Source organism: Bombus vosnesenskii, unplaced genomic scaffold (genome assembly GCF_011952255.1).
Source record: "Bombus vosnesenskii isolate JDL3184/JDL3185 unplaced genomic scaffold, Bvos_JDL3184-5_v1.1 scf7180000013289, whole genome shotgun sequence".
Lineage (NCBI taxonomy): Eukaryota > Metazoa > Arthropoda > Insecta > Hymenoptera > Apidae > Bombus > Bombus vosnesenskii.
In genome coordinates, this window is record NW_022882942.1 from 2706787 (window position 1) to 2731237 (window position 24451).

At 36.2% G+C, this 24451-nt stretch overlaps 1 protein-coding gene across 1 annotated transcript; it reads right to left on the bottom strand.

Annotated features, from left to right (window-relative positions):
• Positions 1-3233: 3233 nt before the first annotated feature.
• On the bottom strand, positions 3234-6161 carry LOC117232586. The gene is made up of 3 exons (XM_033492033.1): positions 5643-6161; positions 4685-4776; positions 3234-4558 (listed from the first exon to the last, which is right to left on the bottom strand). Exons 1-3 carry the CDS (start codon positions 5899-5901, stop codon positions 4172-4174), a joined length of 738 nt encoding a protein of 245 aa, XP_033347924.1. The 5' UTR covers positions 5902-6161; the 3' UTR covers positions 3234-4171.
• Positions 6162-24451: the final 18290 nt, after the last annotated feature.

Consider the following 24451-nt stretch of genomic DNA (forward strand, 5'->3'; position numbering starts at 1 on the left):
CGTCATCTCTATGTACACGTTCAGATTGATTTCAAAACTGAACAATATAATCGCGACAGTCGTATTTTGTTACGGTGTTAATGAAATTTCTAAATGTTTTATACAACGTGTAGAGTATAATAGACGCAAAAGTTTTCAATGGTAATTGCTCAAATACCTCTGGGAGGCAGTATAAATCGACGGGGAAGACGGACAAGGTAGGAGATGAAAAAAAATTGCTGAAAGATGGGCGTGTGGATAGAATATGTTACAAGAAGGAAAGAGGCAGAGGAGGGAGGAAAACGATGGCAGCACGTGCCCTGGCTGCCGGTCGAAATCGGTTGGACGATTCCGGACAGGAAACGGGCCCGGCTTCACGGTCGATGGTCAGATCGTATCGATGAAAATTGCAATGGCCTCGCCGCGGCGAAACGTTCCAATTTCGCGAGAGAACAACGACACGCTGCATACACAACGACACTGCGACCCGACTCCAGGTACAGCCAATCGAAATACGTTCGACCATCCCGTCGTCGATCGTACACCCGGTTTTCGAATATGGCGATTGATACTCGTAATGCACATGGAACGAATCTAGTGCCGCTATAAACTCCCGATGGCAAAACCGCCCCATGCCTTGTAATTATAGCTCATACGCCCGTTGCGATTGCGAGCTTATTGTTACTGCATCGTGGTAAAAAGCAGACTTCCGCGCTTGAAAACGACGATGATAATAGGTATTGAAAGAGCGCAATTGGAAAAGTGTTCTCTGGTACTAGTCTCGAGTTGTTGCCATACTCGTTAATGGGAGCAGGGTGGAAGTTGGTGCAAGCTGGAATTGTGTAGAATAGGGAACATTTTCTTCTTTTTTTTAACGATGATCTTTTTTTTATGATATAAGTATCCGTGTCTGGGATTTCTATTTTACGTGTATTTAAGTGTACGTGTACTTTGCACTAGGAACATTTTTATGATACTAACGACTAACGACTTCAATAAAATTTCAAAACGAAACATTTTCGAACCAAAGGTTCTGTTTAGAAGAGGAAAAGCTTATACAGTGCCACAGAAAGTATTTGCGTACGCTATTTTATTTATTATAGTACACGAAGCATTTTCGTGTCATTTAGTAATATTCTCATACCACCAAAAAACGCTTTATTGAAAAATACGTGTATGTGTAAATATTTTTTGTAGCAATTATAAAGTTAATCTAACGCGATTATAAATTTTATTATAGTAGATTTCTTCCTCTTCTCTATAATTTAGGCTTTAAACTTTTTTTTCCTTGGGTAGTAAACCTAATACGAGAAACAATTTTCACACGATTAATGTCGCTAGAAACTGCCTGTTGAGTACAAAGAGTTAACATATTCCAGATGGATAACAAGATATCTTGCTTTTTGTTATCTATTAGAAGGCACTTTAACGAGTTTTCAGTAACAAGTGATAAAAAGTCAGATTCATTACGTAAATTAATTTTTTTTAATAATAATTGAGAATGATAAAAAAAGTTAACGATATTGTAAAAATATTTGCGGACAATTTCAATCAAAATATTTGTTGAAATTAATATCGAATAATTAATAATTTTTAATTGTATCAACAAACGATAAATTATTTAAGAAAATTTATCGGGGAAGGTAATAACTCTAATTATGTTTGCCAATAGAATATTTGAAATTTAATTCGTGTTATACGTTTTAGTATTTACGTGTATATGTATGTGTGTACATATATACGTATGTTTTAACGGACGGAGTACACATTTGCTACTATTAAGATTACTGTACCAAAACAGAAAATTAATCGATTAAATTCTCCCGAGAGAAATTATATCCGAAATTTTTAACTTTAATTAAAATCGAAATATTCGCGAAGTCATATTTTCATTCTGCAAATTTCTTGGGTCTGTGTACCTATCTAAATAACTATTCTCATACCTACCGACTGCACGCGAATTAAAATATGAATATTTTAAAAACATACAGTCCTGCATATGAATATACGCGAATTACATTTCTAATACTACCGTGCACACGGCTATTGAAACGTACGACTATTCATTTTACATGGATTCATTCAGAACACGGATTTTTAATTCTTCAACACACGTTACATCTATACGTATACACATATCGCTTTAATACGCTCTGAAACCCAGCGACTCTAATCTGGAATTCTCACCACATTTCCATAAAACGGAAAAATGCTAGAAAAATAAACGATAACATAAAGTGGGAGAATAGAAAATGCGATGAGAAGGGTAAAGAAGGGTTAAGAAATAGAAAACTGTATTGACAGCTTGGTCACGAAACGAACGTTAATATTGGCCGAGTCCATAGGAAACTTTTGAAACTTTTATCAACGAAGAAAAATTTGCATAGAGTAAGAAACTTCAGGAGGAAAGGAAGCTTGGAATACGTATCAGCGAGGAAGAATCTTATATTGGTACTTCAATATCGGTCTCATCCATTCAAATCCTTCTATTCACGTCCCGTACCAATAGCAATCCCATTTTCGTTATCTACACGTAAAAATGTATCGAATCGGATTCCTTTTAGCGCAGTGATCTGTTGAAATCCAGCTTTGAGAAAAAACTTCGAGACTTTAACGAAGTTTCGTCGTTAATAAAGTATCTTTATCTAAAAAAGGGGACCATCCAAAGAGGATATTAAGCGGAGTGTAATGCCTCGGAGGTGAGTCTAATTGTAAAGCACGCCTCTTTCCTCGGGAAACGTGGCTGCTTGAAAATTTCTCGGTGACCCGTATTCCTTTAATATCGCCATCTCTAGTCCGCTTCATACGCGGCCGATATTGGCTGGATGTGATGAAAACGTTTCGTCGGAAAAATTGCCCACACGTAAAGTGCTACCCAATCTCGTCGCGATCAACATCGACTTTATCCCCAGGTCGGATTCAATATCATGTAAATGGTAACGCAAAGGGTTACCCAGACCGAGTCAGAGTGTCGTTTCGAACGAAAACCAATCGGCCATGCAGAGTAACTAGCAGTTAAATCGGCGGACACTTGACTGCGAGTTTGCTGATAAAACTATCGAAAGCGAAACGCATACTTTTTTCGGTCATATTCGCATCGATGCGTATTTTTAGAGCAATTGAACTTCAAAGCGTTATTTTTTTATGTGGATTGGTTCTACTTCTTTCGAAGCAATTTGTAACGTTTATTTGAATGTGTTTTTTTTTAACGGTACATTTTTTGAAACATTTTTTCACGCGCTTGGTCTTTCTCGTTACAGTAAATTAAACGTTTATTTTCAGTGAATATTAATTAATCGAAGTGAAATTTAATCAGAGAATCGTACGTTGCTAAATTAAATTTGAGAAAATACCAAGTTTTTTGATATGAAATGTATGTATAAAAAATCTTTCTTTTCAATGACGATGACGCTTGATTTGCGAAAAGATCATTAATCAATTGTAGACCCTTGACAGGATACAGCAGTGACATTTCCTGCGGCACACCTGTACCGTCCTCGATTGCGATTATTCAAGCTTGAATCCGTATCAAAGCATTACTAACACGTATGTTGGGAACAACAAAGAGACTAATGTATTTCTTTTGTCGTGTAATGGGTATAATACACATTATGCATTACAAAGAAGTAATACGCACGATACGTCTGTCTATCAACTTCTCGGACTTGAAAATAAATATTCGTTATCAAACTGCGTAGACAAATTACATAAAGATTTAATTTCTCAATATATCACATATGGTTCTTAGATATATCAATTTCGTTAGATCTTATATTAAAATATTATCCTCTGTTCCATTTAATTGTACAAAAAAATCTAAAATCGATATCTGTATTGGTTTCTAAAAGAACAAGTTATAACAATTTATTTGGTACACCCTGTGTATAAATAGACATAAATATAATATGATATGTATAATATATTACACGTACAATAGGTTCGTTAGCAATATCCAACCAGTTCCTATAAAAAGCCAATAACTATTTTAAATTAACTTCTATTTACACTTTCAACATTTCTACACGCGTTCGTTTTTTCTTGTATAAAATAAGCTTGCTCGCAATTTCAATCAACCATTTGATAAACAAAACGAAATAATCAACCGAAGCTTAAAACTTGCAACGAGAAAGATTATATCGTTGCAACGATCACAGTACAATTCATCGTCGCTATTAACAATTCGATGCTGAATTTAATTAAATATTTCGCTCTCGTTCTCCAGATCACTGATTACTTCGTTCTTAAAGTCGTGTTCTTGCTGAGTGCTTTCGTTCTGTTGCAACCAAATGCACTGAACTACGTTAGGTTCAGTCTGCGTGTTCGTCGAAACTGAACTAGACTGATTGTAATAACCCATGTCAGCGTTAAAAAGAATATCACTTATGGCGTGCTGAACTGCGCTTCGAGTACGAGCTGAATAGCGTTTCAATTTATTCGCCACGAACATTCCGTAGCTGTAACACTCGTCCTCGCTTGGTGTTTCCACTGCCTTAGACATCTTTTCTATTCGTTCGTTCTCTGATTGCAGTTTGTTTACTTTGATAGGTGGAGGAGAATGTTCGTCGCGATTAACGTTAACCTACAAATTATTCATCAAATCGTTAAATTTGTTGTTTACCTGTCGATAATTTCGAGATTTGATTCGATTTTGAAAGATTTCAGAAGACTTTTTTTTTTTTATAGAATTACGTTTTGAAATACTTACAAAAGATTTGTTGGAACGGAGAACATCTTTTTCGATAAGAAAAGTTAATGAATCATAAAGGAACCATGTGGATCCCGAAGGTCTGTCAGAATCTAGATAGAGAATTATAAAATAAACTATTACTAACAATGATTTCATTAATGATAACATCATCGAACAAACGGAAACCGGGTCACTATCTGTGTTGAGAACAAGTTCTTTCGGACTTGTTTACGTTTCTTTCACGTTGTTCTCGACAACGAATTTTCGCTGCTTGCCTTCGTGCACGTCTTCCATCGAAATCGATTTTGTCGAAATGCGCGCTTCTACGAAATTGTTGTAGCAGTAGAAACACATTCTCTATGTTGTTTTTCTTTGTAAAAGCGAGAACAGAAATTGGACAAAAAAGTCTTACGGATTCATAGAATAGAAGCATATTTCATCTCATTTCATTCAAGATGATCGCGAACTAGAAATATTTTTAACCCATCGAGCGATTATGTCGTATATGTACCATTCAGAACCAGAGTCCATTCATAATGCAAATGACGGCTATAATGAAAACTATTGTGTCTCAATGTACATGTTTATGTCGAATATGTTGACTTATGAGACCTTTGTGTATTGAACCTTGAAATATCTAATCATACTAACATACTCTTTAAAAGTTATCTTCTGTGCAATAACAAGTTTAATCCTCGAGATGCTAAAGTATTGATATTGACAAAGAAGCATTATTATATAATTGTTTGTACGCTGATGCGAAGAAATCGCGCCACTGTGATGTACACATTCGGTGATAAACCATAACGCCCGAGAGGTTCAAACAGAAGAGGGAGACCTAAATATTAGCCCAGGGCGTCTAGAAAATTGGTCAAGAAACAAATAGAACATGGACTTGAATCGCAAAGAACCCAATTTCCGTATCTACAGTCTCGAGAATCCCAATTCCTCCAATGATTAAATTCATCCAACATACCTCCCTCAGCCATCTCGCTAATCTTCCTTACTTTTACCCTCTCTCTCCTAAACGAGGAAAGAATGGTATCCATCTTTCTCTTGCATTCCAATGAAGACACCGGTTTTTTAATAATCAAGGAGAGTTCATCAGCGACTTCTTGCCAAGCATCGTGTCGTCTATTTTTTTGATGATATTCAGAGTTCCCCGGGTTCCATAGAACCTCCTTGTTCTTGTATAAGTTCACCAGCGAGAGCCCCATATCTTTCGACCAATCCATAATTTCTCCTCAATGACAAACTTTCATTAATGAGTGATAGAAATCGACGAATAAGGATTGTAAGATGAACGATAGGAATATAGAAAGACGTGAACACAAAGAAATACACTAGAAATTCGTTCCTTCCTCTAACGTCGGTAGGAGTACACTGGTTGCGCGGCGCTGCCTGTTCGCTGTCGAGGCCGCTGTTCGCGTACACACAGGCGCAACGCGCCGCGCGGAACGTGCTCGAAGCACTTGAAACCGTTGGTTTAATGGCCGCTGGGAAGAGGCCACACGACCGTGGAAGAGACCGACCGACCGTTCGCGCGCACACAAGCGCGCACACAGCCGCGCACACAGCCGCGTTCACAGCCGCGTTCACAGCCGCGTTCCAGCCACGGCGCGCTGAGAAATACGCCAGCGTATTTCGTCCAAAATGGCCGCTCCTCGCCGTTCTCGAGTACACTTTGCACGACTCGACGCAATGTCTTCTATGCGGAGGAACGTGACCCAACGTATTTTACGTCGCGACGTTCCAACACCGTCACCAGCCAAGCAAACATGTTTACACTGACAACGTCTCAGGACGATTGAAAAGGAATTGGGAGAATCGATGTGCTATTGTGCTATCGGAACTTCGATTATAAGAATCGTTCGTTCCTCAAAGGAGTCCCAAGTTATAAGTTTTGTTTAGACTTTGGAAGAGGGTAAGATTCTTTGGATGGGTAAAGAGTTTGGATGTTCCGACTTGAACCCACCGATCTTCAAGTTCGTGGCATTAATGGTTCACAGCTAACATTACGTTCACCAAATTCTTCTCATCGCGGCTAAATTTCTTTTTATATGCATGTAATCTTGGATGTGACGCAAAGTTTCATTTTTCAGGAGAAATAACTTGGAGATCAATCCAGTGCGTGTGCATCTAACATAGTAGTTTTATTACTATTATCTGAAATCGTAAGTAAACGTTGAAAATAAAAATTGCTTCTTACATTCCTATTTAAATTATAATTGCTGTAATATCCTGGAAGGACCGTAGGAAAGACAAATTTGTAGGTAAAGTTGAGACCGGACATATCTTTCAAACCAAGGAATCTATCTCTATATGGCATATATAATTGATAGACACTTATTGCTAGAGTGATTTGATCGCTCTAACGATCAAGAGAAGACCTAGGTTGATCCTAAGACTACCCTGTTGCCTTCCACTTCATAAAGCATCCTGAACTTTCTCAAAGAAGGTAAATGGGCATATCGATCAACTAACTACAAACTTTTAAATATTTCCTAAAGTAGCCCCGACCGCACACTATTTAGTCCTTCGCAGAACTTTTCACGACGTACCCTCTATTAAGCTCCCGCAAAGGAAATTTGTCGTAAAATAAAATTCCTTTTCAAACATTTTACACAAAATTAATTCGACACGTGAACGCCTGTGAAAGACTTTTTAATTATAGAACGAATACAAAGTTGCAAGGACCGACTAATAGGTACGGGAATATTCGTGGCAAATACGACCTGTCGCGCAGTGTCGCGCACAGAGACTGAGCAGTTCTGGAAAATGCAGTTTCGTACAACAAAAAGTTATTGCGCGATTTCGACTTATTTTGAAACACTCCATTTGTAGCACGAATTACTTGTCTACTCTATAAACGTGAGTTGTCAGATGGTTGTCGAGACATTTGTTAGACCTGGTACGAAGTTTGAGGATTCGAGGTTTGGGGAAATTACAAACGTTGAAACGAAGGTAGAAAAAGACGGCGTAGAAAACTAAAACAATTCAAATCTGCAGTTCATAATTACGAGATAAGTTCTAGAAATTGAAATTTCATCCTCTTTTATAAATTAACTTATTTTGTACCAATTACTCGTAGATGAAGATATTACGATTGATCGATAATTTAAATACGTCGGTTGAAAGCTAAAAATTCGACTGTAAATTCTGGAATAAAGCGGCAAATCCTTTGATACGAAGTTGCGAGGACAAAACGGAACAGAGTTTCCTTACGCACCCTCGTCGTACAACTTTGACCTATACCCTCGTCGCATAATCACGTAAAAATGATTTTGACTAAAAATATACAAATTGTTCCCAAGGAACTACGTATGATTGAAGTTTCATTTATAAAAAAGGAACGACATTTTACACGCATCAAGCTAGTACCACTGACTATCCACGTCGTTATTCTTTTTATACATGTAGGTAACATTAGTAGCCTGAATGGAAAGTTCCTCGGTCATCAATAACCAATGTTGCGTGTTATAATACATATATGTTACAAGATTTTATTGCACATATGTAACTACAACAGTTTTACTACGCTATACGATAAAAAGACTATCGCAACGAGTTCTTGAATTCGTGTTTATACCAAGCTTGTATATGGTTTGGCCAATCAGTAGAATAAGAATAGTAGAATAAGAAAGTAGGGTAAGACGATAAATTTATACGTACTACGCACACAATAGCGTAAGAGTATAGTGCCTTATAGAAATAATAAATTATCTGATCATCCTCATAACTAGAAAAAACAAAACGAATTAGCTTGATATATTATATAACAAAATTATACTATATAGATATATTTATATTGTATCCATATTAGAATTGAAATCGATCTATTTGAAATTGATTTGACTTTACATACTGTATTAACTTTTAATTTCATGATTATAGAGATCTCTGAGAAATGTCTCGGTTAACAGGTTAAAAGTAGCACTGTATTCTTTTGAATTGTTATAATTTGATCCGTGCATTGAACATCGACTATTTTAAACATCGTTTGCATATAATCTCTTTGATGATTCATTGGAATGCAGGGACCACGCGGATCGGATTTTTAGTGCTGTTCAACTTATTGTTCGGAACAAATGCCGTGCACGTTCTACAGCAACGCACAAGTGCTTGTGTTATGAGTGTGTCGCGGTTTAGTCTTCATGGAACCAAAGTTGCATTATAATGACATACCGTGTATTATAATGTTATTAGATCTCTTTATGACTAACAGGATAATCTAGATAGTGTGCAACATATGAACTTCAATTTAAATTAATACTTTTGCAATAGAAACTCATGAGTCACACTGTCGATCAAATATATTTTTCATGCTAGATATGAAAATAAAGCAATTAAGTTTTATAATTAGCATTACATTAAGCGAGAAATAACGTAACTTTCTTCATTTTGTATAATTTACATATCCTTGTAACACGTGTGTGGATAATTCCTTGTCTGAGAAATAAATCTACGTGGAAAACAAAAATAATTCTGTTACGTATATTTGTTAAATCTTGAAATTAAATCTTAAGAAGTGAGCAAAACGGGGACGATAAATTCGCTTTCGAATCGGTTGGATGCATTCGCGCGTGCAGAAAAATTCCTCGAGAGTACGGTCACTCGTACGAAAAGGTCGACTTTCCTTTTTGCGGTATCGAGATTGTATGCTGTAAAACGATACGAATTGATTGCAGCAATGACATTCGACTATCGTTGCGGCGCGGCGCGCGGTATGAGCTCCAGGGGGAACCGAGATATTGGCCTCGAAGAGGTTAAAATTTTCGAAGGCAGGGTATATCGGAAAAAGGAGACACTTCATTACCGCGTCACGCTATCGACTCCATATAATACTAGTTCTCTCTTATCCTCTACGTGACTCAATTTACTCGCGCGATTGCGGTTCTATTACCCGGCGAGCGACCGTCGCGCTTGTTAGAATCAGGCGTTAGAAGTTTCTTCGTCTCGGGCATTAACTTCCTCGAAATGAAATTCCGGTGAAAACTACTATACGAAATGCTACTTTCCGCGATTTCTCTAAATTAGGAGATTGCCGGTAGGAAAATATACTGAAACTTTTCGTAAAGCTTATTCCGTTTAGAACTTTTGTAATGGTCTTTAAATGGTTGTGTGCTATTTTTAAATGATATACGGGAGAAATTAATGGTAATTGGACCACGTGCTTTATTTCGAACATAATGATGTTTCTGATTATTTAGATTTGTGCAAATATATAGAATTAATTATTTTCAAGAACATTTTATCTTTCTTACGTAATATCTATGTATATAAGAACAGTCTTTTGAATAAAATTATATGTTGGAAGTGTATAAGAAGCTTGTGCTTTGAATCGTATCTTCATATTAAAGGAAACACCAATTTCGCTTTAATTTACGATGTCTAATTGTTATTTCATTTGACTACAAATTAGTCTACACAGAATTACTTAATTAGTGTTGTACGATATTACATGGCATCGGTATTAAGAGATTTAATCATTATACATTATACTATCTATCGTGTAACCTATTTTATGTACGGCACAAGTTATTTAGCACAGCGCACCTTCCAAGGAATTAACATAACTCACATCAATCGATTCAAATTAACTTCCATCTTATTCATTCCCTTTCCAATACTCTTATATAATGAAATACAATCACATTCCAGCATAGTTATGTATAACCAATATCGATTTCGACATAAAATAATTGCTCTAAGTGCGTTAGTCTAATGTTAGATCGATCGTACACTCGTGCACAAACGTCTTAGGACAGCAGTTACATTTGCCCTAAATTTGGGATGAATCGAAACCATTCGAATGTACGAAGTAATTATATTCTATTATATGTGACAAATTCTTTGTTTCGTTATTGGGAACACGAAAAATCTTCAAAAATGAGAGAATTTGTTAATATTTAGATCAATCTGACCAAAAGAACCAATTCGTAATTTTTCATAGAAACTTTATAGACTTAGAATGATACATTTCTATAGAATACATAAATAAAATTGCCTTATATATATTTTTTATGATTTCGTTGAGTCAAACCGTTTGATAAGTTTTGTACTTCAATTTGTAATTCCGTGTAGTATTAATCTTCATAACCAAACGTTATATACTTTTTCTTCTCTTCGCAAATACCCCATAATTTCTTGCTATTCTCTGCCTATTAAAAACAGCACCTGTTCTTAGACCTTCGGGCGAGACTAGATGATTCAGTTCTAAAACAAAGAAAATTCTGTAACAGCTGTATCTTCTACAAATTCGCGGTTTTGTCATCATAGAACGTTCGCTATTAACATGTTTACGAGACGGGCTCTTCAACGTTTGCATTTCCACCGGTTGCCATGCGTCGATTGATATTTATCTCGTACGCGGATCAATTTGCGCGAACGATTGCGCTTACGGTTACAATGCAAGCGAATCGAATGTATGTTCGCTGGAAACGGTAAACTCGATGGAACACGGAGCCTCCCAGCAATCGAGGCTTCGGTCTTTCGAGCGAATGAGAGTGCATCGCAAGCGCCGCGCCGATCGCTAATTCGAATTCAAATCACGTCCCTCGCTCCGTACGTCTACGCACCGCCATTAAGTTGTGTACAGGTAACCGGTGCCGGTCGAATCGAAACATACTGTTCACCGACTTCCAAAGAAATTTTATTGTACAGGTGAATTGGTTTCGTTTATTCAACTGTCCTTGTTTTAGGTTGGAGTACTTAAATATATTTTACTTCGTTAAATTTTCTTTGTGGTCGTTGTCCTTTTATTGAAAATAGTTTCGAATATCCGAATTAACGAACGGTTCTGTAATGTACTAAAGTCAACCAAAATAAATAAGTACCTGTCCTAGATTTCAAATACATTTTCTAAAAGCTCAGAACGTTTTAGTAAAAAGTATTAAGTTTGAACATAAATAACGTAATCTAGCTGTGGGACAAGAATATGTTTGCTTATCACCATTAATTACCATTAATATCTAATTGTGAAAATACTCTTCGGATGTCAATGTCGTGGAATAAAAAGTCGAAAGAAACCAAAATTTAACAAAATAAAAATATTCTATTGGAAGATTAAAAATTGTCAAGCTTAAGAAATTGAAAAATTCGCAACATTCAAGAACGTTTTTTTTCAATGATCAGTGCAAGTATCCGCTTGAAATAGTTTCGCTCCGTTTTGATTTTGAAATCGTTAACGAGGAGCACTATGAGCATGCGAAAATATTTATGCACTTCTAACACGCTTCGTATAAACTTTGTCCCGAGATGTAGATCATATCAATCAGTTGACGCATAGATAATTTTAAAGCACACGTCCCGCCACACGAATGAATGGCGCTGCATAAGTAAATGGTTGAATGAACGGAAAGAACGAGTGCCAAGTGCGAAAACAAGAATGGAAGTGTGTTCCTTACCCAAGCTACATATAAGCTGCTCTTATGCACACTGTTTACATCTCTGCCGTAATCTGTATAAACTGTGTGTTCTGTCTATGACGGTGAGCTTCTGCACTGAGATACTTCAAGAGAAAATTTTCGAGAACTCGGTCAATGTACTTTAGTGACCTCGATTAATTTTTGTACTCCGCCATGAGCTCATTTAAATATTTATTTTTATTCAGCGTATGTTTTACCCGATACATTAGCATATGTAAAATGCTATTGTATAGATCGAAAAATAGTCGGTTAATTAATTTTCTATAACCGTTGATATTATTTTGCAACTCACGAGAAACATGATAATTCGTAGAGATATGGTAAATAAAGCGAAATCTCTCATCCGGAGTTTACAAGCGTATATTTTTAAACTACAATACATTTTTAATTCCGTACACGCCATACATGTTGCACTTTGCGAAATTTTTATTCGTTAACATTACATAATCCACGTCCAAGATAATTTTATTAAAACTTAATCCACGTTTATGAAGAGCATTATTCTCTTGCTTGTACGCATTTTCATAACAATAAAATAACCTTCTATCTACATACAACGTGTCTAAAATTCAACTCAAACAATACACCTCGTACAATAACGATTGCCGAATAAATGATTTCTGTATGGTATTTATGATGTTATGGTAATCGGTATTACGTATAATATGCATTACAAAAAATGAACGATAGGAATAAAGGATATAAATTATACGATGTAATATTTGCTCCAGAATATATTTCGTGGCAATAACGCCCAAATCCGAGATTACGTTAACAGCTAACCGATATTCGCGAATTTAACATGGTGTTTTGTCTCGCGGGCAGATCGTGAAAGCAACTCGTGATAAGATCGCGCGATAAAAGTACCATTTAACGAAAACGAAAGGTGACGTTATCGGTGACAACGTTATCATATTACCAGGCGTTATTCACCTCGTTGGTCACGAAATACGTGACTATACTTTTATACATATCGACTGTCAGATTACGAAACTCCATTCTAGTAGAACAAGATTCTAAGAATCGATAGGTGATAGTATTGTGGATTACGTGATCAGAGAGAGAAACTAGAGGAAACGGAAAAGGCAAATAAAAAAAAGGGCAGTTAAGTATAATTCCATTCATATTGCTTTGATAAAATTTCTATGTAAATTACAAATTTTATTTCTCTATATAACGTAGGATGAATTAACAGTTGGTTGGTTAAGATGGATGATCAAATAGTTTCGAGAAAATATAACGTGTCATTAGCTTCTGCGCAAGCAAGTTGTGGACGAAATAAAATTCACGTTCAACGGAACTAAAGCTGATTTCCATCGATTCTGGACATAGAATTATCTCCCAGCTTTACCTAATCCCGTGATTGCAGCGAAGAGAATAATTTATCCACTTTGGAAGCACTTGGTACACCGACTATTTAGCTAGCCGTGGGAAAGACTCGAGAAACGACGTAACGCTAGTACTAAGACCTGTTATACATTGTAGCCACTTAACGACCATCCTAACAGCTGTCTTAGCGGCTGTCATTAGCAAGCTTGGTCCTCTTTCGCCAAACATGGTAGTTCATCCCGCAAGGTGAGAGCAATTCCCGTGCCTTTCGATTGTTCAGGCTGAAAATGCAAATGATAAGATCTTGCCACTTACAGTACTTCGACGATACAAACAATGAAATTAATTATTAAATGATGCAACGAGTGCCTGTTGATGTTTTATAACATTCGATAAGTGCATAATATGGTTATTAACAATGAAATTATAAACGAGTAAGGTGTGAAACTTGTATTCAGGAATCTTCGTAATACAGAGACAAAAGCGCAAATATTATGTGGAGAATATGTTCCTTACATCAAGATAGAGAGCGATTTTTATCGTCTTGCTGACGTAGAAAATCCTATTCTTACTCGCGATAATACCTATCCAAACATTTCAACGTCCGAATTACAGAAACAAAGAATTCAGACTGTTTTATTCACTGCGCTCCATAGAATTATGTATCTCCCGCGTCAGCATTTTCTGGGAGATTCTATTTTTCACGTGATACTTTTTTGAAGAAACACGTGAGAAATCATAGATCGTAAAATTCCGAATATCTAGGATCTAAATATCTACAGCTAGAAATATTTACATTTATAAATTAGCTAAATATTTGTGTTTGAAGTAATATATTTATTTAAAAGATAAAATATGCTCTATTATATGGCCAACACACATCCTAACATGGATCTTTGTATATTTATAATTTATAGGAGATTTAAATGTGCAAAAATATGAAGAGTACATAGTACTATGTAATCATACTATATCTATGATATAGTATGGGAAAGTATACAGTACCCAAAGTACAGTACAGTTACTCGTAATATGTAGAGGATGAAACAAATTTCTATTTAGATTCAATCTGTGAGCGTTTACAAAATTGAACTTGCATGAAAATCCACGAGATGCAAAAAAAAAAAAAATCAATGAACTTATCAAAGCTCTCTCTACATATTCCCACGTGCTCATTTGTTAATTGTATAGTAGTTTAGTTGCTTCAGTTTATACTACAGTTACATTGCATTAATTTACGACAAAACTTGTAAATGGATATCGCTAATAGCTCTTGCTTCCATTGTATTCATGAGCAAAAGGGCTAGCTCCCAAGGGTTTCAATTTTCTCGGGAATCTCGCGCCTTCAGTTGTGACGAGCCTGGAGTGCTAGGAGTATCGATCCCGCAGGAATCGCGTATGCGCGCATCAGGTCTTCCCAACGTAGATAAACATACGATATAATAAATAAATATTAAACAATAGTTTTGATCGAAACAACCCACTTGCCTCTAATTGTAATCTTGACGAATTGTGAACCCTACAGCGTACAGTTCACGAATGGTCAATAATTTTAAACCAATTTCAAATTACGCAATAATTAAAATGTTTACCATATAGGAATAGAAAGAGAAATTATTAACTCTGTTTATTTATTTAAGATCCGTGTTGATGGTCTTTCGTGCTTTATGTAAAGAATGGTATTAATGGTATTGACCCTAGTAATGGACTTCTAAAAACTATCATTCTAAAAAGAAAGTATCGTAAAAAAACGCACTATACGTAGTGGGTTAAGCAGAGAAACAGACCAGCGAAAAAGGATGTTAAGGTTTAAGTGGATTGAATAATATGCGGAGAAATTAGAGAGACATTAATGGTATGATGAACAGTACTTCTATATAAATTAGTGACTTTCGACAACAACACGAGGCAAAAAATTTTTTAGGGGGAATATAAGTGATAGCTAAAGGGGAGTTCTTATGAGAGAACACTTGAAAACGTCTGTCCGTATTCGTTCCTGCTTTTTTAACAGACAAGGAGGAAAAAATCTCTATCAAAGGTTCGTTTGAATTACACTTTGGTTAATTTAGTCTAATAAATAATACAGAATAAAGTACATGTGAAGGAATATACTTCTCACTTGTCCTTTTCTTGAATCTCATAATAATTAGTCATTATTATTTTACTGAAATTTAAGTCGATATAATGAAAACATCAATTTGTATTACGTCTTTACTTCGTTCTCCCTTTGTTCTTGAAAGATTAACATAGAATATAAATTATCGGAGAACGAGGAGAATAAAAGATACGGAATAATGAATATTGTTTCTGAAACTTCCGACGACACGAATTATTATCGAGGAAAAGATGCTTTCAATTAAGAAATAATTCTGAAATAACGAATCTGGAAACAGTTGATATTTGCTGCAGACACGTACAAGCTAAGAAATCTTTCTTCCTCGCTTTTTACGCAAGTATCGTTCGCCAACTTTCGTAGCACACAATGAAAGCAGCTGGCTCACTTCGTGGTCCATTTATTTCCTATAAAAACTTGAAAATCCAAGTCTCGCCAGAAATATATATTTCAGAGGAACTGTCTTCAATTTACACTGTTCATTTAATATAATCTTTGATAAAAGATAAAGTTTCTAATTCCATCAAAAATTCTTTTCAAATTTCTCCCCAAAAGGAAAGTACATTAATTATACAAATGAATATACATTCTAATATTAACGATATTCACGTGAAACTAGAACATTATTCATTCGATATAATATACCTCTCATACTCTCGTAAAGCTCATTGTTCATTCATACTCGTGAAATATGTACTATAAATATAATTAATTTTGTAGCATTCATTGTTATTGGAAGTTTACGTAGCTTAGAGGCATCAATTGCTGAGATTTCTAAATGGACGACTCATAAGACAAAACGACATCGGAAGTTTTAGTTTCAGATTCTTAATATTACGTATGTTTGATTGAAGATTGTAATATATTCCAAGTAACGTTGTCTTTTGTTCTATATCTACAAAATAGATTCTTAATATTACGTATGTTTGATTGAAATATATTCCAAGTAACGTTGTTTTTTGTTCTATATTTACAAAATAGATTAAAAGTTCATAATAATTTTACTAGTTTGATCAGAAAATGCTGGCTCCTTTTTTAAAAAGTTACTTAATTTTACGACCCTACATTGAACAGATTAATCGAATGGCTAATAATTTATAAAATTCGCTTCTAGAATTTGGCTCGATGGTTACCGTACACGATGGTAATTTGTAATTTGTGACTTGTAAAGTTTCGCCAATGATACTAGTATAGACCGACAGACACCATAGGCACCATAGATTTTCAGGAACCCCTTTAATCTTTATTACAAACACAGCTAACTATAAACCAACTGTAGGTGGGAATCTTTGAAGTATCAGAGTATAGGAAACTGGATACGAACGTTAAAGTTCCTTCGACCGAGGTCTATCTCTTAATTGAACCACCGCCAAGTTCAAACACCGCTAAATCGACGAGAAACGACGGGGAACCATGCTGGACGGAAGAACGATAGGAAGCAACGCATCGAAGGAACGAACACACTTTCTTGATGTTTCCATGGTCGGACTAAGGCGAGGCCGCGTTCAAAGCGGCCCTCTAACTTTCCCCATCGTCCGGCAAACAACATAGACGTGGATGACGTGGTCGTGGAGAACGGATGGCGACGAATAAACTGGGAAAGAGGAAGAGGAAGAGGACGAAATGACTACTGGCCAGTCTGGTAAGAGGAAACTAATTCCGCACGCACAAAAGGATGGGCTCTTCCGCCTGGAAAGCAACGGGAGCAGAGTAAAAAAGGGAAGGGGACAAGGAAGAAATGCAGAGAGACAAAGAGAGCAGATTGAACCAGATAGAGTCAAAGGGATTCTCCTCCTCTCTTTCTCCTCCGCTCTCTTCCTATCTCGATGTCATTCGACCAACGATTTACAGCTACACCGAGAAGCGATCGAAAGTGTTTTCCATGGGATTGTAAGCATCGAAGAGACCCTTGAAAAGACTCCGGCAAAGATTAATCGGTTATGGAGATGCGTTATGAAATATGCATGCGATGGGTCTTGACATTCTGCAGCGAATATGTATGAAAGAGGGCCCTGACGATCGAAAGAAATTTGTACTACTACGTTAACCGCTTATCGTGACTCGTTAAGTTCGTGTACATGTTGCAGTGGTATTAAAGATGCTCGTGCGAAATAGGATCTTTGATTCATCGGAGGGTTCAAAAGCTCTTACGGGTCTAGAAAATATTATTACACCGCGGATAAGTAATGATTACGAACTTTCGACGACGATTATAAATGCAGCTTGTTCAACGGTCGAATAATTCCACGCGATCGATCAATGCTCGAGTAATGAAGGTGTCGGGCGATTATGCGAGAATTTCACGTGCTGCCAGGGAAATAATTTTACTCGGCAGCGAAGAAAGCTATGAAACGTTGTAATATGCTGAGACTTGACAGGATATCGATGCGTTCGATTGGGCACCGTTTCCGCCGAACGTAGAAAAAAGAAAAAGTAAAAGAATGATGGAACGTTGAAGGGGAGACATTTCGCGAGTATATCGTAGGAATAACGTAAGTGAAATAATTTGTGCAGAAAATTGGCTATTTTGTTTCAGATTTCTCTTCGTTTAAGATAAGTATGCTTTTACTTGGATAAGCTTATTAATCAAAGTACATATTGTATTTTTTGTCGAGATACACTGCTGGAATCGAGATACGATGTTTCCAGCAAGATCTTGGGATAATATTGTTCCACATTTTGAAAAATTTCACAGGTCTGCCCTTTATTCGTTTTCGAAGCTGGTACTGTTAAAAGTCCAATGATAAATGGTTCTTTTATTACAATGTTAATGTTATATACGACTTTGACCGCGGTGTAATTGAATTCTCATTTCTTGCGTATTCGCTGTACTATCGCAAAGAGAATACTGAAAAGTTTCCAACGCTATTTCAAATAAGAGATACGTAAAACGAAGAAACATAAATCGACATTCACATCGTAAGCACATGATAGATGTACTCCGTAATACGATCGAGATGAAAAATCTGAACGTTTCTCACGAGGTACTCAGAAACCAAGCTGATCAACTTTCCATTTTCTGGAAATTTCTTATTTTCACTACGACCATACATAATTACTCTATAATAATTCAGAAACAAAATGATTAGCCTCGATAGAATCGATGAATTTTAGTTTCTGCATAACTCATATACGCTGTATCATAATCTGATATTCTCAAACTAATTTCTGTTCTCAATATTAACGTCCTATTTGTATAAAATATTTAGGCTTAAACTTATACTGCTAAGAGCACATTCAAAATAAAATAAACGGGAAAGATTAAATTAACGTTTTTTAGCAAAAAAAGAAAAAAAGGTTGGAATTCGCAATAAAATAGCATAAATCTCTTGATATCTGAAAGGAAGTGAATACGAATGAAAAGTTTGATGCAGAAAGTTTTGATTAATGGGAGCAGAGAGAAGGTTGCGATTAAAAGCGATTAGCGAAAAGCCTCGACAGAGAATCACATTGATCACCGAGGATACACTGAACGCATTTGAGGAAGAACGGTTTAGTTCGAACCGCTTTTGCGGTCGTGGCGGTAGAACCCGATTTAGCAAACGACCACACGTACGCACTGTCAATGACTGTTTATGGCCACCTACGATTGCCTGACTACACATTCGTGCTCGACCCAATACCTGAGAAAAAAACCAGTGAAAACTGCAATGCAGCTTTCCGACTAGTACGCGTTTATTGCACCCTATACACGAATACAAACGAATCCATGCTTTCATGTATGCTTTATGTTCTTCTCGAACTGAACTACTCTCGTTTATTAACGAGCAATAATTCATGAAACACAGTCATCTGCGTAAGTATTTGAACATTTCCTATGGAAAAGTTTTAGATATATATTACGTGTGTTATATAAATATTTTATTTTGGAATTTCACTGACGTATTGGTACAGTTTAGAACGAAAATGTATATACAGTAAAAATTACAAGATATTTAATGCAAACATATGTTTTCGTAAGTCGGTACGAATCAATTAAATATTTAATAAAGAAACACCTATATAAGTTAAAAATATAAAAGTAACGAAGATGTGTAATAGCTGGTAAGACAGTATTGTAACACTTACCATAATTGTTACGAATATATTATGTGTATTATATAAACTTGGCAATCTAGATCAGTTATCACGTGGCGATCAATTATTACGAACGGAAATGTACAGTTCCAGTTTTGCTTCAGATTTTATTAGCACATATAATGACGATAGTGGTGCCTCGTTACAGCGTTAATGAAATTCCAAAATGCACGCATAAACTTCCGTATCACTTTATATCACGCTTTAATTCCTTCGAAATATTTAAAACGCGTAAAATTTCCCACACGTAGGTGTACTACTCGACTATTACGCCAGTTTGTTGGCGTCCTTTCCCTCGCGCTCAAGGATACCCCTCGACTCCTTCTCGAGCACCTACGCAAAGAAGGGTTCTTCGTTAAGCCATCTCTCCCCAAACCTCTTCACCGCAACCCTAAACGCAAAATTTTTCGAGATCCGTTGAAATTAAAGCCGCGCCAGAGGGAGAGAAACGGAAGCTACATGAAATACTACGCAACATCAACCACGTCACGACTCGAAACTATCAGAATATTCGCTTATTTTTGGCAAGAATTATGGTAAGATAGGGTTATCTGAGCTGTATAAAAGTCAGCACCTTAAAATCCAATCTTGAACTTTGCACGAAATAATTAAACTTGCTGTATACCTATTGTGAGACATGGTTAATTTAGTAATGTAGTTGAACTACACGTCGCGAACGTATGCAAATTTTTAGTTGATAGTTGTAACGAAAGAATGAGAAGATATCATATATTTTAGATTTATAGAAGGAAGACGCGTCGAAAAGGGAAAAATCATTTGAATAATCCTATGGTAAGGTTATTTGAGTTAGGAAGCAGATATTATGTGAAAAGTAATAAAACAAACACCAAAATAAAGTAATATAGAAAGACTGCTGAATTATAATAATTGTGACTGAGAATATTAACATCAATTGGACATACTTTCCTTTTGATGAGTAGATGTTATATTCCCGTAGAAAACTATGATCAGCGAACCGTCAAAGTACACGACACATTTCAGTGTTTCATCACGCTACTAGTAACGAGTTAAACAGTCTGTTTCGAAACGTAGATGGCTTAGAAATTCTTCATAACTTAATTTACAACTGCCTCCGTGTTGCTGCAGACGCTTCAATCTCCGTGAAGATTTAATCAAAATTTTGTGCGCCAATCAATAATCTTCCGGTATTACGATCCCCAGGCGGTCCGTGTCGTACTACACAGCAACGTTTACAATCGATAATCTGTCAGAGAAAGTTGGACTACGTATCAACGTATACCTAATGGAAAACGCTAATTAACTGGTTAATAATAATAATATCGCTATCAGAGCATCGTTGAAGAGAGTGAGTGAGAAAAGGATAAATAGAGAGAGAGAGAGAGAAATGAACGTGATATCGTTCTCCAGCAGCGATATTTCGAGAGGAACATCCGACGCAATGGACGTGACGAGCTAGCGTATTTAAGCGTGATTAAGCTCAGCAATATCGGGCTTTCGGACACAAAGGGAATTTCACTTGCCATGGCTACCCCTCTAACCGACATCGCCGTAGAGTGCCGTAACCATAACGTTAATTAACGTTCGTTAAAAAAGACCGTAGGGCTCCTTTGGTGTCTTCGAATTGTTCGAATCGCTCTTTCGGTGGATTTCATCTGTCGCAAGGTTTCATAGGGTTTCCTTTGAATGTCCTATTTGTGATGTTGATAGGTATCCTGAGATGACGATATTAAAGGCGAACCGTGTAGGAATTCGCGTTGAAAATAATATTCTATCTTTGATTAACACTAGAATTACGAATCATTAATATATTTCTGTATATTTAAATGTATTGCGCGTACCTAAAACTGCACGACGAAAGCAAGTAGAATGACAAATACAGAGGGTGGCCCATGCAAATGGACCAAGCTACGGCTCTGAGATGATGCAAGACAGAAAGAATATTTCATCGGACAAAATTAAACGTCAAATGTATTTTATAAAATGGAGCTATAAATCTGCTAATATCTCGATCGATGCATCTTTTTCTGCTTCGTAAGAAAGTAATTAACGCAGTTATGTCGAAAATTGATTGGTTTACAAACTATTTTATCTTTAATTTTGTAGAATTTATCATATAAATGACAAGGGAAACATAAACGCAGGAGCTCTACATTAATCATCTTCTTATCTTAATAACAGCCAACGTTAATTTTACCAGAAGTATATATATGCATCTAGTATTTAACTAGAAAAGGGATTTCCAGCATACTTTGAATATTCTTTTTATCGAATTAATCACTTCTCAAACCACGTTTTCCAAACTATAAGTTTGTTCAACTTCATCGTTTTGAAGTAAACTAAACCATAAGTCTTATCTTCCAAAATTTCCAACTCGATAACTTCCAATAACTATGATCGGTTTATATCGGGCTATATAATACTCAGTCGCTAACATATACCAAATAATTTCATAGTATCTGGGAAAAGTATCTGGTAAAAGTTATAACACTGATAAACGTAATGTCTCTTGTTTTTCAATATCGAAGGAGAAAATGTAAATCCATCAAAGGGGCAAAGTATCTTAATATCCTGGCCCTCGATTCGATTCGTGTATCAAAGGACCGTGTGACAAAGTCAATGAGGATAGATCACTCAGATTCTCTCGTTATCCTTGATCAGAGCGTTTGATCAAAGATCTCACATAGCCCCGCAGAGGTTAGCGAAGACCCTGGAAATTCCCCGTGTGGATGATGTTACGGAAATACCAACCAGAAGCTGTCGAAACGGATCATCTTCGAGTTGAACCCAAATCCGGACAACTGGAATTAGTCGTCGTTAACCTTTTCCCGAACTCATGAACTCGATAATGCTTTCAACCAAGTTTCTGCTGCAATCCTCTGCAGCTGGTCAGTTTTCGATGAATGAAATGCTGGTTTCTTGTTTTTCGATCATGTACTTGATATCGAATCGATAAATCAAACGAGATAGAGAATAACTTAAGAGTTTGCTGGAGTGTTCTAACGTTACAAACCATTATAATTAACAATTCGAATGAATCTGATATAAAAAAGAACACACACACCATGTACTGACTCTTAGTATATATCTGATCTGATGGTAAAAATGAACAATTAAAAGTAAACATCATAATGTTATCAAAAACACCTATATGTTGTTAGTAATTGCAAACATTAAGAACTGCTAGTTCTAGCGTTAAAGAACAAATTTTAGAATAATTCAAATACAAAAATACATTAGAAAAGCACATTACGTGCTCGACACCTACATTTTTACCATACAGATAGGTCCCTTTTATCAGAAAGTTCCTCGATTCTAATAAAAAGGTACGTAACTATTTCTGCTTAACTTGAAAAATAGTAAAGAATTTTATATCATTCTATCTGCGTTAAATATTAAAAATTCAGTTGAATAGTACGTAATAGTAAATTAATTAAAATAACTTGCGTTTATGTTACAGGAATCGTGAGTGAGTTAATGGAAATGGTAAACGAAAAATAAAATGCAAAGCAAAAAGGATGCATCGTTGCGATGAATAAAAGATACGCTCGGTATACAGAATATTCCAAAAGTGGAGAGTAAATATTAAAAAAGAGATATCTGAAAAAATCTGTAATGCGAGGCAACAAAGGGAAATTTATTTCTGACGAGAGAACGATGTCAACGAAATGAAATAAATGAAAATTTCGCGATGAAATTATTCAAGATGAGAGTTTTGCAAACATAATAGAACAGAATAAAATGCAGTTCGTTATGATAACAGCACTAATTCAACGATTAAGTGATCGCATATATACTCTGGGCTCTAAATTGGAATCTCCATTCTGTGTCTTTGATTCAAAGCCATACTCGGCCACTGTGTGGTTTGCCGTACCTCGTAAACACTTTCGAGAGCCAGGAACACGCATATCCATGCACGCATTTATTATGAGCGTGTAAACACACACGCCACTGCGTTCATCCACTCGAGCTTGGCTTTCCAACATCGACAATATGATCGTGATGCTTGTCCCGCGACAAACACCGCGAAATGCTATTGGATTTACATTCGATCTGGATCGGTGCAACCAGTTCCTCCCTTTGATTGCGTGCAGTCCGATTGTCTCCGACAATACACGTTTCCTAAATCTATCATCGTATCAATTAATGGTTCTTAATTGCAATGAAGTACACTTCGTGACTTCTGTTTCAGTTGTGGAATTATAGAATGCACGAAATCGTCGGGTAATAAAGCTCTATATCGTAGCCATCGATAGTTCGAATACCATAATAAACGCACGACAGTGATTAAAAATTCTCATTTTTCAAAATTGACTATGAAATATCAGATCTTCGGCTATTTCGTAAAAAAAAATTCCTGCTGGTTTTAAACTACTTTTCCAACGTGTCGTAAATGAAACTTTACGCGACTAGTAAAGCCAATAAACGAGATGACGAATAATCGTTCGACAGAGGAATTTTCTAGACAGCACATTTCCGCCAGCTTCCGCTGGCGACGTCATTTCGTTATGAACATCTTTTATGATCGTGCCCCATAAATCGTGTTCGCGTCAACGAGAATAGGAAGGAAGAAGGAGGACATGTTGCCTATAGGAGGGAGAGCCAAATTCGTTGGTGACATAAGTGCAATCACGTCGATTAAACGAATTCGCGCCGGGGTTCGTCATTTAGGACATCTTTAGATTGATGTTTCACGAGCTGCTCTGTGGGCGAAACTCTTGTTGCAGAAATAAAATTTTACGGCTGAATATACCATTAATATACCAGTGAATAATATCATTAGCATAACGAATACTAACGACAACATTTAAGACTTCTTTTTCCTCACATTATAGTGAAACGTATGCTTCTACTACTTTG

Bases quoted from the DNA above. Each gene is read 5' to 3' on its own strand.
- LOC117232586 (XM_033492033.1), bottom strand. From the start codon at position 5,901: ATGGATTGGTCGAAAGATATGGGGCTCTCGCTGGTGAACTTATACAAG. The intron at 4,777-5,642 runs GTATGTTGGATG...TTCTCTATCTAG, and splicing joins TAGCGAGATGGCTGAGGGAG to ATTCTGACAGACCTTCGGGA. The intron at 4,559-4,684 runs GTAAGTATTTCA...AATAATTTGTAG, and splicing joins TCCGTTCCAACAAATCTTTT to GTTAACGTTAATCGCGACGA.